The sequence below is a fragment of the Rhinatrema bivittatum genome, chromosome 2 (assembly GCF_901001135.1).
Source record: "Rhinatrema bivittatum chromosome 2, aRhiBiv1.1, whole genome shotgun sequence".
Classification (NCBI taxonomy): Eukaryota; Metazoa; Chordata; class Amphibia; order Gymnophiona; family Rhinatrematidae; genus Rhinatrema; species Rhinatrema bivittatum.
Genome location: NC_042616.1, coordinates 48,615,001 through 48,634,125, shown reverse-complemented (window position 1 = coordinate 48,634,125; position 19,125 = coordinate 48,615,001). Strand labels below are relative to the sequence as shown.

The 19,125-nt window shown below is 44.7% G+C and overlaps 1 protein-coding gene across 3 annotated transcripts; it reads right to left on the bottom strand.

Moving 5' to 3' along the window:
* Positions 1 to 4,928: 4,928 nt before the first annotated feature.
* LOC115083912 (zinc finger protein 501-like) lies at positions 4,929 to 16,643 on the bottom strand. 3 transcript variants are annotated; one of them, XM_029588002.1, is made up of 4 exons: positions 16,128 to 16,643; positions 15,471 to 15,653; positions 11,767 to 11,893; positions 4,929 to 7,682 (listed from the first exon to the last, which is right to left on the bottom strand). In XM_029588002.1, exons 2-4 carry the CDS (start codon positions 15,492 to 15,494, stop codon positions 6,442 to 6,444), a joined length of 1,392 nt encoding a protein of 463 aa, XP_029443862.1. In that variant the 5' UTR covers positions 15,495 to 15,653; positions 16,128 to 16,643; the 3' UTR covers positions 4,929 to 6,441. The 3 variants fall into 3 exon arrangements, with proteins under 3 accessions (XP_029443862.1, XP_029443864.1, XP_029443863.1); XM_029588004.1 differs by having other exon boundaries at positions 16,297 to 16,643; XM_029588003.1 differs by having other exon boundaries at positions 15,997 to 16,132.
* Between the last annotated feature and the right edge of the window lie 2,482 nt (positions 16,644 to 19,125).

Here is a 19,125-nt window from a genome sequence, read left to right as displayed (position 1 = left end):
GGGGCAAGGACCGGAAACACAGGAACAAATCAGCAACACACAGGGCTGTGAGGCAGAGCCCTTGCTGAGGCGATACGAGGATGCTTGACTGGGCCTTACGCACCCAGCCGCGTGACATCATCAGGAGGTTTTGGCAGCAGGGGTTGCTGCCCTGGGTCCTCCAAGAGGCAGCGCGGCGCGCAGAAGAGCCTAGAGGCATCGCGCAGGGGAGGGAGGATGGTGATGTACGGGCGGCATCCTACCCCAAAGAAATTGTCCGGCGGCTTCCAGGCCACAAAGGGTCGAGTGCTGCCGGTCACGGGTGATTCCTGTGACCAGCCAGCGTAACATAATGCAACTAATGATTGTTTTTCTTACATTGTTTTATTGGTTTTCTTGACTTGTTCTTGCTGTAAATGTGATGTTCAGGCACTTTAATTAGAGACATAGACAGTCTGTACACTGAACGCAAAAAAAAGCTCTGGAAGGAAAGTTTATTCGTTTCTTTTTATTCATATACCACAAGGTTGGCCCCCTCACCCCGTCAGTATTAAAAATGCGTAAGTCCATGTATTTCCAGACATCCAGAGCTGGATTTGTTAGGTGCGATTCCTTTGCTGAACAGCATACTCAAACATAAGCTGGATAATGTTACAGCCTATGGCTTTGAATATCCTGCACACTGTATTTTTGTGTGTGAAATGACACTATGTAATACAGAAACATAGTAAATGACAGCAGATAACGCCCGAAAAGGCCCATCGAGTCTGTCCCACACAGTGATTTTATGTGCATCTTCCCAAAGTAGATGAAATTCCCAATGAAACCCACCCCGATTCCATTCTGTCTCCTTTATAGTTGCAACTGCTGCTCTGCGCCGGTTACCCCACTCCTTCCAGGAAGCCCAATGCAGCCACATCACTGCTGCCTTGGGTTGAAATTACTCAAGGTGGCGATATGACCAAGCCTTTCATCTCCCTTACTATGAACAGGCAATACCTCTGAAAATGCCTTCTGTCCTTGCCTGATGCTTGAGCCCATTCCCTAAAAGAAGGGGGGTGACCAACTCCTGATCTCAAAAGCCACAAATAAGCCTGGTTTTCAGGATGCCCACAATGAATATGCATGAGAGAGAGTCGCATGCACTGCCTTCATTGAATGCAAATCCATCTAATTTTTTTTTTTATTTATTTATCCTGAAAACCTGACCGAGTTGTGGCTCTTGAGGACTGAAATTGGTCACCCTTGCCCTAAAGTCTGTAAATCACTCTCAGGCCGATACAGTACAGTGCGCTCCAGCGGAGCGCACTGTTAACCTGCGATTGGACGCACGTTTTCAACGCGCTAGCGTTACCCCTTATTCAGTAAGGGGTCGAAAACGCATGTCCAACCCCCCCGAACCTAATAGCGCCCGTAACATGCAGATGCAGGTTGATGGCCCTGTTAGGTATTCCCGTGCGATTCAGAAAGGAAAATGTGCAGCCAAGCACTGATCTGTGGTACTACAGGAATGAAAATTAGCAGCTAAGAACCAATTTTCCTATATATATACTCACACACATGGACAAATATTGCAGAGAAGCAGAAAGCATTAAAAGGAAGAGACATTAGATGAGGGAAAGATGTAAACATTCCCCGTAATTACACGACAATTTTTAACCTTTCAGAACATAAGAAATTGCCATGCTGGATCAGACCAAGGGTCCATCAAGCCCAGCATCCTGTTTCCAACAGAGGCCAAACCAGGCCACAAGAACCTGGCAATTACCCAAACGCTAAAAAGATCCCATGCTACTGATGCAATTAATAACAGTGGCTATTCCCTAAGTAAACTTGATTAAGAGCAGTTAATGGACTTCTCCTCCAAGAACTTATTCAACCTTTTTTGAACCCAGCTACACTAACTGCACTAACCACATCCTCTGGCAACAAATTCCAGAGCTTAATTGTGCATTGAGCGAAAAAGAATTTTCTCCGATTAATCTTAAATGTGCTACATGCTAACTTCATGAAGTGCCCCGAAGTCCTTCTGTTATCCAAAAAGTGTAAATAACAGATTCACATCTACTCGTTCAAGTCCTCTCAAGATCTTAAATGACCTCTATCATGTCCCCCCTCAGCTGTCTCTTCTCCAAGCTGAACAGCCCTAACCTCTTCAGCCTTTCCTCATAGGGGAGCTGTTCCATCCCCTTTATCATTTTGGTCGCCCTTCTCTGTATCTTTGCCATCGCAACTATATCTCTTGAGATGTGATGACCAGAATTGTACCCAGAATTCAAGGTGTGGTCTCACCATGGAGCGAGACATCAGAGACAAATCTATGACTGTCTACAATTGAGGCATTATTTGCAGTCATTAGATTGGTCTGCCTTACAGGGTGAGCAGCAGGGGCTGGTATTGGACATATTTGATGTCGAAGACCCTGGACATCATACTATATCTTTCTTTTGTACAGCATTACAGGGTGTGCAATCAAAAATTAGTTATGACAAAGTACTGAACAGGTGGAAGCAAGAGTTGGGGGTGGTGATTACACTTCCTTGTTTTTTGAAATGTTTCTCGAGAATTCACACAATCACAGCTAATATTACTTTACAGGAGGCCCAATTCAAGTTTCTTCAGAGAATTTTCTGTTCCCATAAGTAAGCTCATAGATGTAACATAGTGGATTCCAGTACACACCTGCAAGGTGGAAAAGTGGGCACATGGGGCACTCTGCTTTTTGGAAGAAAGGGCAGGCGTGTATCTTTCAAATAACAGGAGTACATAAGAACATGCCATACTGGGTCAGACCAAAGGTCCATCAAGCCCAGCATCCTGTTTCCAACAGTGGCCAATCCAGGCCATAAGAACCTGGCAAGTACCCAAAAACTAAGTCTATTCCATGTTACCATTGCTAATGGCAGTGGCTATTCTCTAGGTGAACTTAATAGCAGGTAATGGACTTCTCCTCCAAGAACTTATCCAATCCTTTTTTAAACACAGCTATACTAACTGCACTAACCACATCCCCTGGCAACAAATTCCAGAGCTTAATTGTGCGTTGAGTGCAGAAGAACTTTCTCCAATTAGTTTTAAATGTGCCACATGCTAACTTCATGGAGTGCCCCCTAGTCTTTCTATTATCCGAAAGAGTAAATAACCGATTCACATCTATCCGTTCTAGACCTCTCATGATTTTAAACACCTCTATGATATCCCCCCTCAACCGTCTCTTCTCCAAGCTGAAAAGTCCTAACCTCTTTAGTCTTTCTTCATAGGGGAGCTGTTCCATTCCCCTTATCATTTTGGTAGCCCTTCTCTGTACCTTCTCCATCGCAATTATATCTTTTTTGAGATGCGGCGACCAGAATTGTACACAGTATTCAAGGTGCGGTCTCACCATGGAGCGATACAGAGGCATTATGACATTTTCCGTTTTGTTCACCATTCCCTTTCTAATAATTCCCAACATTCTGTTTGCTTTTTTGACTGCAGCAGCACACTGAACCGACGATTTCAATGTGTTATCCACTATGACGCCTAGATCTCTTTCTTGGGTTGTAGCACCTAATATGGAACCCAACATTGTGTAATTAAAGCATGGGTTATTTTTCCCTATATGCATCACCTTGCACTTATCCACATTAAATTTCATCTGCCATTTTGATGCCTAATTTTCCAGTCTCACAAGGGCTTCCTGCAATTTATCACAATCTGCTTGTGATTTAACTACTCTGAACAATTTTGTGTCATCTGCAAATTTGATTATCTCACTCATCGTATTTCTTTCCAGATCATTTATAAATATATTGAAAAGTAAGGGTCCCAATACAGATCCCTGAGGCACTCCAATGTCCACTCCCTTCCACTGAGAAAATTGTCCATTTAATCCTACTCTCTGTTTCCTGTCTTTTAGCCAATTTACAATCCACGAAAGGACATCACCACCTATCCCATGACTTTTTACTTTTCCTAGAAGCCTCTCATGAGGAACTTTGTCAAATGCCTTCTGAAAATCCAAGTATATTACATCTACTTGTTCACCTTTATCCACATGTTTATTAACTCCTTCAAAAAAGTAAAGCAGATTTGTGAGGCAAGACTTGCCTTGGGTAAAGCCATGCTGACTTTGTTCCATTAAATCATGTCTTTCTGTGTTCTGTGATTTTGATGTTTAGAACACTTTCCATTATTTTTCCTGGCACTGAAGTCAGGCTAATCGGTCTGTAGTTTCCTGGATCGCCCCTGGAGCCCTTTTTAAATATTGGGGTTACATTTGCTATCCTCCAATCTTCAGGTAAAGTGGATGATTTTAATGATAGGTTACAAATTTTTACTAATAGGTCTGAAATTTCATTTTTTTAGTTCCTTCAGAATACCTGAGCTTCCTTCGGTAGCTCAGGTATTCCTATTTGACAACTTGAAGAGTTATGTATTTAATAACGAGTACACTCAAGTCTGGAGCAGGAAAGTTCTCTTGCTAGCCAAAAGGTGTATATTACAAGGATGGGTGTCTCCTGAAGTGCCCACCTTTGTACATCTTAAGAACTTGGTCCATCGCATATGCGTAAGGGGGAGAGAGGCTGAACAAGGGGACGTGAACAGGGAATGACATGATTTTTTGAAGCTATGGACTTCAAACCGCCAGCCTTTAACGCCTCAGCCTAGAAGCTTACTTTTAAATGATATAACTGTATAACTAGTCTGGAGGATACAAGAAATCAACATAAGCAGTGTGAATGTATCAGGCATTTTTTGTTTCTTAATGACTTGTGCCTTTCTATTGGTGGGGGGGGGGGGGGGGGGAAGAATAGCAGTAGGGGATAAAATGTATTAGAATTGTTATTAAAAGTGCCCCCTCTGTGGTAAAGTGTCAACTCAAAACGGGGCACCTAACAAAGGATTGTTTAAAGAATGTTTTTGTTAATAAAGATATTGAAGCATAAAAAGACAGACAAGTATTCTATGTACCAGTTTTAATGAAAGCAAATTAAAAAAATTTTTTTATAATTAAACCATAGCATAAAAACATCCATATAAACATGTAGCAATCCTAACTAAAAATATTTCATAAGCTAACTTTAAACCAATACCCAGAGGAGAAATCAGTGGAAAGAAATGACTCATCATTTATTTTATTTATTTAAATTCTTTTACTATACCGATACTCAAGACGCGGTCTTATCGTACCGGTTTACAATAGAACAGGGGAAACCAATTAACAACTATATAGAAGGTAAAAAGTTACATCAAACAGGGAGCGAAAAACTTTTTACTAAAGGGTTCCTTTTTTCTTCTACAAAGCCGAAGTCCACACTCGAAGACAGCATAAAAAACTCATGCCAGGTATAACATCTTAGCATCAATACCTGCCAAAAAGAAAAATCTTGTGCCTCAATCCTATCAATAGATCACATAATTCTTCCTGAAGTACAGCTTTAGAAAACTGGTGGACACCTTTCAATTCAAAGATGTCTAGAGGCACAATGTTCTCCCCTATGTACACTGCCTATTTTTCTTTGTCAAATATATTTTATATTTGATTTAAAATGAATAAAGAGTTAAAAAAAAAAATCTGGATTTTACATTTCTAAATGCACTTTTGAAAATGGCTACAAGGTATGCCATTGAATTAAACCAAAAGATTTTACACGCTAAGTACACTTTATGTGCATAAATGACTTTTGAAAATTAACTCCTATGTGTTTAGGTCCTTAAAACTCAGGTCACATTGACTTAGATTCTGCACTATAACTCCCCCCTCCCAATAAGGTTCTGGGGTACATTAATGTCCTAATATTAACCGAGGGCTGGAAGAAAAGCCTCTTAGAGGCCAGAAGCAGTCACCTCTTACAGCTTGGGCTCAGTAGAGCCCCTTTGTACTCAGCACCCATGGTCAGGACACAGGAAGCTGCAGGACCCACCTTGAAGCCACAAAAGTGACCCAAATGGGGGAAAGACTGAAATAGTAGAACTAAGGAGAGAGAGAGAAAGAGAGAGAAAATATGAATGAATATGCTACCAATATCATCACCCAATTCACACTTAGCAATTGTACTATTCCAACCACTATTCTCTGGGATTCTTTTCGGACCAGACAGCATTCACCTGGCTTTTACGGATTTCCATCTCCAGTAGAGTCTGAGCTGGAATCTGGCACCAGGAGCCTTCGTTCACAACTACTCATGGACATTTTCACTGTTTTATATTCCTTCCCAACTCACCTAGCCCTGTCCTTGCAGCCACAGCGCTTAACTGAGGGCTATGCGCCGGTGGGGGGGGGGGGGGGGGGGGGGGGTTGTTCCTTCCGGAACCCTGCAGTCACGGGCCCTTAGCCCGGCCTAGGGAAAATCATCCCTGCATGATGGCTGGGACTCTGTCATTCCTCCCCTCCCACAAAACGCTGCCCTCTGCAGCTTCCCCAGGTGGCTTGGAGAGTGGAAGATGCAGACCCAAGAACTGAACCTCCGGCCTTGGCCCCTAATGAGATTCCTTCTTATGTCGCCCAAGCGCATTCTTGTGCCGGTAACTCCGCCCACATTCTGCGCAGTCGTACGGCTTCTCTCCCGTATGAATCCTCATGTGGACTTTGAGGTGGTTTTTGCGAATGAAACTTTTCGCACATTCGGGACAGCGATAGGGTCTCTCCCCCGTGTGGGTCCTCTGATGCTCCTGCAATTTGGAATTGGTGACGAAGTCTGCTAGGCACTCCGTACACTGATACCTGTACAGCTTCCCCCTTTTATGGATTCCTTGGTGATGTTTCAGAGCCTTTTCCTTTGCAAAGACCAGCCCACACTCATCGCACGTGTATTTTCTGTCCAGACACCTTGCTTTGTCTGCTGCATGGATTCTCTCGTGCCTTAAAAGGCTGTAGTTCAGGTTGAACCCTTTCCCACATTCACAACACTTAAATGGTTTCCTTCTTGTGTGGGTGACCTGGTGCCTGATCAGATGTTTCTTCTGGGTGAAGCACTTCAGGCACTCTGCACACTCGTATGGTTTCTCCATCCTGGGAATCCTCTGGCAGCTTTCAAGAACACTTTTCTGGCTAACATTTCCCTCAGCTTTAACTCTTTCAGAGGCATGATCTCCAGCATGCATTTTGTAACAAGCAACGAGAGGCGGTTCCTGACAGATGCTCTGCTTGCATTCACTGCAGGGATACACCTCCTTTTGCAAGTGGGACCTTTGATGCATCTTAAAACACGACTGGCTCCTGAACTCTTTTCCACATTCAGTACATTTATATGGCTTCTCAGCTGAGCACACCACATGCTGCCTTGCAAGACCATGAGAAAGGCTTCCAGCAGAGCTACTCTCGCTGCATTGGAAAGGTTTCCATTCAGGGTGGGTTCTCCAATGCATCATGAAACCTTTTTTCTGAGTGAAGCTTTTCCCACATTCGGTGCATGCATACGAACTGTCCTGCGTGTGGGTTCCTTGGTGTACTGTGAAGATTTCTGCATCTCTGAAAGACATCCCACACTCTATACAGATATATAACCTCTGCCCCCTGGGGGCTCTCATGGGCTGAGACCGTGTGCCGGCTTTACTGAAATCAGTTTCACATTGGTTGGCTCTCGGTTGGTTTCTCTGCCATCTTTGGCTGATCTCACTGGAGGCGCTTTGCTTGCACCCGGAGTCTTGTGGATCACAGATACATGGGTCTTCCCCTCTTTTGATCCTCAGGATGACATCAGGTATGGGAACTAAAAAGCCTGTGGAGGGAGAGGAAATGCTGATTATAGCAATTACTGCTGTAAAATCTGCAGACATCTCTACCACTCTGGGTTGACCCTGAGCAGTCATTTAACCTCCCTGTGATCAGGCTTAGCAAAGCTCTTTGGGAGGGCACCTCACAGTCACATGAATTATCTTCTACAGATCTGTGTAGTCTGCCAGCATAATATATAACAAAAAAAGAAAAAAAAAAAAAAAGCACTAATGTTGAATGTTTACATTAAAAATGATAAAGCTTTATTCAAAAATTTACAGACATAAAATAAATGAGCAGTTCCTAATGTGAACTTATCTAATGTATTGTTCACTAAATACAGTGCTGTGTATGACAATATTATCCTCTTACAACAATAAACTTATTTTGCTATCTATACATAAAGGACTGGGGCTTTTTGTCATCACACCCGGGACACAACACACTGTAGTTCAATAATCTTGTTTGCATGCTGTGAATGCCAGAATGAGGGTGCAGCATCTCATGTTCTCACAGGTAGTTATACATAATGTTTAATAAACCCACATTATGTGGTAAAAAAACAACAATAGCATGTTACTTCAAGCTTAGGAAGTCCTTTGAAAAATGGCCAGATACTAGCGCTGGCTCAGAGGCATGAGCATCCCCTAAACACCAGTGCAGTACTGGCTTACAGATCGATACAGTAAAGTGCAACCGCGGTTACCCTGCTCCTAACTCGCCTTCTACTCACTTTCCGGCCACGTTAGCCCTTCCCGCGATACACTATCCCCTTTAACTCATCCCTACCGCCTCTTAAAATCCCCGGGTGTCCCCTTCCGCCCGCGGCATGTATATTAAATGTAAACGAGCGAATTAGCTATTCCCTCCCATACAGTAACGCGCGCCCCGACTATCGCTTTTTTACCCTGCCGTTTTGCCGCGCGTTTACCCTGCTAACTTACCGCCTACCCTTACCCCAGCGTTAGAGGCAGGGGTAAGGTAAACGGCAAACTTTCCCCCAGACCCCGCTCACCTGCCCTGGCCGCGTCTGGTCTCCGGTGCAGCCCCAGTCCTGTCCCCTCCTCCCGAAGCAAAAAAAAAAAAAAAACCCCCGAAAAAAAAGTAGCAAGAGAGCGAGGGGAGAGACGGGCAATCCTACGCTCGGGCCTGCCAGTCCCTTGTTCTCGCCTCCCGAAGCAGGGCGCAAAAAGCAGCCTTGCTCCGGGAGGAGGGGGGGGGGCAGTTTAAAGCGACGAAGCGACTTACTTTTGCAGCCCCCCCCTCCGGACATCGGCGACGACGACCGGGCAATCCTAGGCTCGGGCCTGCTAGTTCCTTCTCCTCTCCTCCCGAAGCAGGGCGCGAAAAGCAGCCTTGCTCCTGGAGGAGGGGGGGGGGGTGGCAGTTTAAAGCGACGAAGCGACTTACTTTTGCAGCCCCCCCCTCCGGACATCGGCGACGACCGCGGCTCCAGCCTCCAGCTGTCAGACAGACGCATCGCACGTGGGAAAGCGGCCCCTATGCGTGCAATTGGCTGCTCAAGACGTGACGTCACGACATTTGGCGTCACGGCATGTGACGTCACGTCTTGAGCAGCTGCAGTCGTCGCCGATGTCCGTAGGGGGGGGGGCTGCAAAAGTAAGTCGCTTCGTCGCTTTAAACTGCCCCCCCCTCCTCCCGGAACAAGGCTGCTTTTCGCGCCCTGCTTCGGGAGGAGAGGAGAAGGAACTAGCAGGCCCGAGCTTCGGGAGGAGGGGACAGGACTGGGGCTGCACCGGAGACCGGACGCGGCCAGGGCAGGTGAGCGGGGGCTGGGGGAAAGATTGCTGAGCATCGGAGAACATAACTGTCCACTTCCTGGTACCTGAGGATACAGGATATAAAGAGAGATATTGACTCGAAAGCGGACCTAAGTCCACTTGGTCTTTTGTACGTTTTCACAGTAGGTAAAAATCATCTGTGGAGGAAAACAAAAACGCTATGCTGTCAATAGAAATTAGCATATTGTCAATAAAAATAGTTTCCTATGTTGGCAACCCTGTTTGGCTGTATAAAAGACCAGGTGTTTGTTTCTCTTATACCCTCCCTTCTCCAATGCCCAAGCCAAGAACCAGATCTTTTGCAGAGCCTTGGCTATAAGAACCTCAGGCACAGAGCCAAGGCTCTCATACCTGAAAATCCCTGAGAGCAGCCAACTGAATCCAAGCATTGCAGTGTGCACCAATCTAACAGCTGGAAAAAAAAAAAATCACATCCGTGGCGATACACATTGAAATCCCGTGACCATAATCACTCAACTGGCATGTCAGAAAATGGGACGGGGGTGGAGTGCAACAAGAAGGCTGCACACGTCAGGCTCTGTGGAGGAAGAGACACGAGGACTGCAAAGCAGTTCCACTGCACTGGTAACTGATGAGGTGTGCACACTTAACTGCACCACGCCAGTGCCTCTGCCGTATTCCCCCTCCGGCAAGGCGCTTGCTTCCCCATGCATGCTGCACTCACGAGGCACTGATGTAGCATAACAGGGGTTTTTTTTTGTTAGCTCTGCTTACACTGGCTCATGTTTTCCAGGTAGCTGTCTGCTGCCATCTTTAGTTCATTCCATATTCTGTACGGGTCTAGTTTTCTTCCCAACTATCTATTCGTTTACGCAGCTACACAACAGCCCAGCATGAGATGCACAAGTTCACTTGGCACTAGCTAATGATCATATAGCACCCTTCAATATACTGTTCCTAAACACCCCTTTTCTTAGGGCTACATATAACATTGCCTTGTATAATCCCATGATGTCCAATAAACCTATAACTTTTTCAAAAAATATTTTTTATGCTTTAAAAAACAATACGTATCCATGCTATATATACACTTATACTCATTTTGTATCATGAACATGTATCTTCACCAAATCCCCAGAGGGGGAAATTCCCACCTGAATATTTGGAGATAATATTTCTCTTAGCTGTAATTGGTACTAGCTAAAGTTCATACATGTACTTGTGCTTTCTTAACAACCTGCAGGAAGTTTTGACACTATGGAATACGCCTGTGTCAATTATTAAAGGCCTATTCAGTGCCCTAAATATCAAAAGGTCAAAATTATGAATCACTGCCCAGTGAGCTACAGACTTCACTTGCTACACTCTGCACCAAGCTCTCTTGTGCTTAATCCACAAATTGCGTTAGACTCAAGCCTGTGGCAAGGTGCCACACTGCCACTTTCACCCCCGCTGGGAATTTATCTAGAAAAAAAAAAGCAGAGGTAGGCCAATTTCTAGCTACGACAATCTGTTAGCTAGATTTATCAAATTACTGTAAATATCACATGCAGTAGAAAAAGGGGCATGTTTTATGTTAATTTCCCACTTATCGCAATGTGCGCTACATTAGCACTTCTCTTTGTCCCCCCCCCTCCCTCTCCCCCCATCTCCGTCCCTTCCCCACTCTCCTCCCACATTTGTCCCTCCCCCAGCCTAAAAATGCCCAAAACAGAATTTGCGAAAAAAATAAAAAATTGCATTATGGGCATAAACGCACAACATAGCACAACTTAACGCAATTGAAAAACAATGTAGTTATTTTCGGTGTTAAAACTGTGCGATGTTGTGCGTTATGGCTTTGCAAAGGGCGAAGCCAGCCCACATTTTCCAAAACTCCGCCCCTTTAAAAAATTTGCAGCGCGCCATGCGTTATGGTGCTTATCACATGTGTTAAGGTGTTTTTCGCATGCGAAAATGCCTTAATGTGATTTGATAAACGACCCTATGTGATGGCCACAAACTGTGATCCAGATAGCACGTAAACCAAAATGGGAGCAATCCTCTGGATAAGATTTCTATGATCCAAAATAATCAAGCCTCATAACTCTTCCTTCTCACCCCAAACACGATATATTGCCCATTTCTATGATTAAATACTCAGAATTAAAAAGACATGCCACTCTGGACAATCTCTGATGACCACAGTTGCATCAACCTTCCCAACAGGTTCCTGTGGGTTTCCCTTCCCTCATGGCTCACGCCAGGCAAGTATTTTTTACTCCCTGCTGTTTTGTTTTTTGGATTGCAGCCTGTTAGACAGTAAGAGCAATATCAAACTTTTACCTAGTGAAGTGAGTGTCTCAAAGTTTTCCATCATCACATCCCTGTAGAGAATCTTCTGCCCTTCTTCTAAACGACGCCATTCCTCCTCGGTGAAGTACACTGCGACGTCATCAAAGCTCACCGGCACCTGCAACAGGAAGTACTGCTCACTCAGACTCTACCACTGTAAAAGAATCCGTTAGCCACTGGGGAGGGGGGTGGATTTAGGTGTAGACTAAATAGGCAATTGCCTAGGCTGCCAAATTTTGAAGGCACCAAACATCTAGGCAAAAAGAGAAGCCAGCTCTAGTGCCGTGTGCCAGCACAACTTCAAACTGGCACCCACTGCCATAGCACTGCCTATGGGCGTCACAATCTTAAACCCAGTCCTGGTTACAAATGAAGGCTCGTGGCACCGGAGACCGGATCCAAGTGAACTGGAAGCCCGGAGGAGAGGAAGCTACTGGGCCCAAATAAATAATGGAAAGATTACATTTGCAGCTGCACAACAAGGCAAAGCAGACAGAAAAGAAAAGCTAAAGAAACGTGCCACTGAAGCAGCAATTAAACAACAAAAATACAGAGGACCAGAGCTGATAATGCCAAAACCGCTCAAGTGCACACAAAAATGCTGCACTTGGAAGTAGTCTGAAAAAAAGTATTTCTGGAGCAATCATCTGGCACAGCCGAATGACGGACGACCTGGCTTCAGAGTTTCCGTTCTCCTATCCCGCACCTTGCTCTCTTTCCTCTACTTTCTCTTTCAGTTGTTTAAAGAGAAAAGAAACCAGTTTCTAATATTTAAAAAGTGGTGAAGAAATACATAAGGAATGAATATATTTATTTATTTAGCATCGTGGAGAGACAAAATAATTAATTCAAAATTAACCAACCCATAAACAAAGCAAAAATGTAAATTAAAAATCATCCAGACCATGGAACAATGGTGTCCCTGTTTTGCCAACGAGCCACACGGTCTTTGGCATGGCTCTTTTGCCATTGTTTGGTTCATTAGTTTGTCTCTCCACTGTATTCATACCTTATTTTTTTTTTACTTGCAGCTAAGTGTGAACTCCTTTGTAGGATTCAGGTGAAATAAATAACCCTTATTTAGGAGGAAAAGACTTCAGAATACCGTCAGCGAACAAATGCACTTAAACTGCTATATTTCTCGATCATCACAACCTCCTGGAGTTTTTACACTATTAAAAGTTTTTTTTTTGGCGAGAAAAACGATCCCATGAATAATGTGAGTAGTCACGAGTTAAAAGATGATGCGCTCTTTTGAGAGAGAGTGTAATAGTTAATGATATAACGCTGTGGGGTAAACAACGTGCGGTGCCGCTGTTGCGCCCCATTGAACTAAAAAGCTAAAAAAAGGAGTGGTCCATGACGCTCTTCAGCTCAGGGAAGAGTAACCTGCAGTTGGACCGATGCATGGCGGGGATCCATTTTGCATACTGCAAGGTGTGAGGATTTTTTTTTGTCATCAATCCTTAGAAGTACGTAACACAGCCTACAAGGGATCTTCAGCCAAATCGGGAGCAAGCTGCGTCTGATGTGGGTGCCTGTGTTCAAGCCCCAGAGGGAGGGGACAGAGAGCGCTACAGAGTGCCCCCGGAGCAGGTGGGTGTGTTGCGGTGGCTGCCCAAGATCCCCTTTCCTCAACTGACCGAATAACCTGGAGCAGGGGGGGATTCTCAGAAGTGTTCAGAGATCCCCCTTATGCAGCCGTTGAGGCCCCATCAGATCCTGATCTATGACAGGAACTCCCAACCTTTTGGAGAGCATGGACCCCTTTCAGGATTGTGACATTGAACAGACCAATCGGCAATAAGAGAAGGAGTAAATAAATTAACATTAGGTGACGCGCTAACCCCCCCCCCCCATTTTGCATGGGGGTTATGGACGCGCGTTTTGAGCCGTGCATGGCCTGCAGCACGTGGTATTGCATCGGCCAGTCTGTTAGGCCAGCAGGGCAACCAAAGCACATGTAGCAGTGGCCAGAAATTCATCTCATGGTCATCACCCTGCTTGCTGCTGCCTCTGATCTTATGAGAAGCAGTGGCTGCTGAAGGAGGTGGCAACAACTCGCCTCCCCTCCTCCTCTTGGTGCAGCTTCAGACTCCTTATGATAGCAATTAGCCATACTCTTCCCTGCGCCAGTTTGGGTTTCTAGAGCCTCAGAGGAGAGCTGCTCTATTTTTTCAGCAGATGCACTTTGGTTGCCTCCCTTCTGGCAGATTCCTTATAATTTTCTCACAGGTCACAGATTGGAAACCATCGATCTATGAAATTTAAAGGCAAATCACTGTGAAGAGTAGCAGACTTGGATGCTAGAATTTTTAAAATAATCACTTAGGAGGAAACTGAGAAGATAAGTGTTTTCTAGTTTCACAATTTTAGCATTTTTTTTAAGCATAAAAAAATACTTTGATATTATAAAAAATAAGAATTTTTGAAAAATGTTGATTAAATTTGCCTGTGGGAAATGCACAAAAAACTGCCATCTTTGCATTCCATGAACAAAAAATCAGTTTATGGTATTTCATCATTAACTCTGGTTATTAAGGCCTAATTTTTGGTGGGATACCAAACGTACACTCTAAGGGGCGGATTTTAAAAAGCATTTACATGCGTAAATCTGGGTTTTACGCATGTAAATGCATTTTACTCGAGTAAGTGGGCTTTTGAAAATTGCTACAATATATGCCATTGAATCGTCCATAGGATTTATTCGCATAAGTGCTCTTTATGTGAGTAAATGGCTTTTGAAAATTGCTACAATAGTAGTTACATTTATGCGCGTAACTCCTTTGAAAATTACCCCCTAAGGAAACAAAATCAGTCATTAAAAGTCACAAAAAGGCAGCATAAATATGTTTTTACAGTGTGACTGACAGCATGACCAAGCACACAAACATAACAAATAATGGGACCAAGTGCGCTGTTTAACCCACGATTGGACGCCTGTTTTGGAGGCGCATCCACAGCCCCTTATGCTAGAAGGGGATAGCGAGTCCACAATGTGTGTCCAACGCACCGTTAAACTAATAGCGCTCATCACATGCAACTGCATGTCAATGTGGCTATTAGTTATTCACCCCACATGCAAAAAACAAAATGTGCAGCAGAACTGTACATTTTTCCACTCAGAAATTAATGCCTGCCTAGAGCAGGCATTAATTTCTAAGTACCCCAAAACATTGTACAGAAAAGCAGAAAAAAATACTGCTTTTCTGTACATCCTCCAACTTAATATCGTGGCGAACCACGGCAGAGGAACCAAAAGTTTAAAAAGTTAAAACAAAACAAAAAAAAAAAAAAAGTGCCATGGTCAAGTTAGGGAAACGGGCACTCAGTTAACAAGCATCCATTTTCCTAACCCATGGCTGTGCACAGGTTAGGAAAACAGACACTTGTAAAATTGGGCATCCGCTGTCCTAAACCACGGACAGCCAACCTCTCCCTGGCACCCGATGCCAAAGAGGCATTAGGGGCACACAATTGACCCTAGCACCTCCTTGGTAGCACGACCCCTAATTTAAACATTGCATGACAGCTCCAGGAGAAGTGCCTGGGCACTCAACATTGAGCACCCACTTTTGGTGCACTTTTATTACATCAGCCCCTATATAGCTAGAGATGGTGGGCAGGGAGAGGGGAAGGGATAGGGAACAGGATTCTCTCCACAACCATGTAATAGATTTAAAAGTTTTCCTTACCTGGATAGAATCCTCCTGTGCCATTTTCTTCTGTTCTTATGAGAAAAGTCTGGGGCAGAGCGTAACCCACTCTTGTCAAACTCAACAGGCCCAAATGGATGAAAAGTTGCCTTGCTCACTTCCTCTTCAGTAGGGCCAGGATATGCAGGGGAGGACAGGAAGGCAGCAACAGTGTTGCCAGACCTGAAATACAAAAGTATTGTATGCTGCTAAAATGGAAAATATGCATAAGATGGAAAATTGGGTAAAAATACATATCAAAATCCAGTGCTTTGCAAATAAAATGTCTGTTTGGACCTGATAAAAGAAATGTCAAACTCCGGGAAAAAAAAGTCAAGCAATGCATTAAATTAACAGGTAGCAAATCATTTTTGTTTTTTTAACCTTTATTTCTATGCAACCAAGCAGAATAAGGTAGTAACCAGAACTGAAACTGGGTCTGGACTTTATTAGAAGCAGCAAAAGGCAACGAGCAGATACTGGCATGCAGGCCGCTTATTTCATTCCACCACCTCCTTCCCCGTACCTGGTAGACGCAGCCCTCACCCACTTCTCTCCACGCAAACGGAAATGGGCGGGAGTCTTATATTGCAGACAGAACTCGTAGACAGCCTGGGCGTTAAACCTAGGAATGAAAGCAACCCGCATGCCACCTACCTCCAGACCAGAGCAGCACAGGATGGGAAGGGACAAGACAAGACTGAATAGCAGGAACTGGAAAGCAGCCAACGAGAGCAAGCTCCACCTCTCCTCCGCCCACTCCCAGGGCAGGTCAAGGACACAGCCTCAGCTGATTGGCTGTCAGAAGGCCGCTGGGTGGACTCACTGTGGATCCGCTGATTGGCTGTATTAGGCAGATGGACGGGCTCCTTGTGGTTGAACTGATTGGCTGACGGCAGTCAGACCGTGGTTAGTTTGACGTTTTGTGCCGCACCCTCCTAGTATCACAGTGAGTCGCTAAGAAATAAGTTGTTGTACGTTGTTGTGGTTCTCGGATTTCTTGATCGCATGTAGCACCATGGGTCCATTTATGATGTAACAAGCCGTTAAGCCCGTTAAAACGGGCGAGATGTTTGTTCCAAATGCCAGCTAAGCCTGGTGTGTGGAGGTGTCCGGATGTGTCCTCTTACCCCTCCTCCCTCTCTCCCTATGCACTCCCCTTGCATGCAATGCTCCCTCCTCCAGCTCCCCTCCCCTCTTACTATCCTGCTGCCCATCTCCCCAACCCCCTCTCACTTTCCCACTGCTCCTCCTCATCTCTCATTCTCCTAATGTGCCTCCTTTCTTCCACAGGTCCTCTCCTGCTGCCCCTTCCCATTCTATCACCCGCTGGTCTGCTCCTGCACTCCCCCCCTCCCTCATTCTTCCATTACACTCCCCTTTCCCTCACTGCTCCTCCCCTGCCCAGCACCCTTCTCTTCCTTATTCTCCCACTCCTCCTCCTCCACCTCCTCTGGCCCTCCCCTTTCCTCTTACTATCCTCTTCCCCCTCCACCCTCTCTCCCTTTGCACTCCCCTTGCATGCAATGCTCCCTCCTCCAGCTCCCCTCCCCTCTTACTGTCCTGCTGCCCATCTCCCCAACCCCCTCTCACTTTCCCACTGCTCCTCCTCACCTCTCATTCTCCTAATGTTCCTCCTTTCTTCCACAGGTCCTCTCCTGCTGCCCCTTCCCATTCTATCACCCGCTGGTCTGCTCCTGCAGCCCCCCTCTCCCCTCATTCTTCCATTACATTCCCCTTTCCCTCACTGCGCCTCACCTGCCCAGCACCCTTCTCTTCCTTATTCTCCCACTCCTCCTCCACCTACTGTGGCCCTCCCCTTTCCTCTTACTATCCTCCTTCTTCTAGTCCCTTCCTACCTTGGTCTCTGACATCATCTTTGTGCAGCTGGTAGGGCCTGGGATACAGCCCTTCTGCTGCTGCTGGTGAGTCCATGTTTGTGTTTATTTCTGTTTACTGTGAGGCCAATGTGCTTTATCGCCCGTGCATGCGCGGCACATCCGTCAGAGCCATTCTGTACTGCACATTGAGCTCTGACTGATGTGCTCTGAGGGCCTCTCTCTCGTGCGCACGCATACGCCTCGCCACAGCCCTCACATGGCTCCATTTCCTCCCGCGCTGCTCCGCTCTGACCGATGTGCTCTCTCGCCCACGCGTGCGCGGTATGTTGGGCAGAGCCACACTCTACTGAGCATTTGCCGGCCGTCGGTCAGAGCCCATTTATGTTGTAGATTCTGGGAATACTGGGCAACCGAGCTCAGCAGAAAACAAATCCCGTTTCAAACAGTGCCCGATAACTTCCAAAAAGGCTTTACCTCAACATTAGACGGCAAAAAAAAAAATTATAATCCCGAGACCAGTGAAGGTATTTTATGTCACAAAATTAATAATTCCAAACCGCAAGGTTACCAGAGGGATCTCATTCATCAGGATACATTTATTTGTTAGCAAAGTTCCATAAATGTATCTGTTTTTGTATTAGGGTGAGTTACAATAATAAACATATGTGTATATGTTTGTAATATATGGTGACCTTTTTGACTCTCATTCACATATTATTTATGTATTTATTTTCTGAGAGTCAGATGTAATTACACCTGAATCCATTTATCTCTTGTTCATCAGGGACAGACTGAGCTAGTCCTGGCTTTGCCCCATAGCATGCATTGACAAAATAGTTTTGATTTTTATATTTGTTTCCCTAAGAAAATCAGAACTGCAAGGCCTTGCATGTAGTGGTGCACAACCAGGACTGGCTCAGCCTGTCCTGGTGACCTGGAGTCATTTGGTATCTCTGCAAAACCAGATCACAATCGGAGAGAGCTCAGAATAAATGATCTCAAACTCAGATTTCATTACATATCAAGAGAACATCCTGACAAATATCAATATATACCAACCGAAGCAACTAACCAATAGGTTAGGGAATAGGTATCGGATAGAATAGTGCTCCAAAAAACTATAATCTACAGGCTCTTGCCCACAATGGGCTTCAACCAGCATCATATAGTTGAGCTCGGTGTTTTCACGTCATTTACTTATTCCCACCTACTGAACTTTTTATTACTAACTTTTATTGCTAACTTTATTATTTCTCATTCTATTAAAAATTTTTTATGTGTATAATACAAATCAAAACTATTTATCTTTTTGACAAAGAAACTGCTCTCTTCACATCAAAAACCTTCCCAAATGCTCAGCCTCTGATCTGTCAATTTTATTCCCTAAGATGAGGATTGGCACGCTGGATATTGTTTCATCAGTCATTAGTGCATTAAGTTCAACTTTGGATTCCATAAGGCATGAAATATCTAGACAGTCTACCAGAAAGATGATTCCATTAATTGCTGGCAGGTAATTCTTCTAGACTCGATGAACTTGTTCATGCCCACCAAGGTCAAATGTTATGAGAGTTATTCCTGCAATTGTCAGTTCTTCTGACATTGGATGTTGTGTTGCAACATGCACCAAAGCCCTCTGACCTGAATGTAAGTATTGATTAGGGACATAACCCCTAACCAAATTCTGTAAGTATTTTGCATCAGTTCCTTGGATCACATTATACATCAATATCATAATCTTAAACTGGATTCTTTCCTTTACTGATAGCCAGTGCTAGCGCACCAACAGAGGCTTTGCATTTAATCTGTGCGGA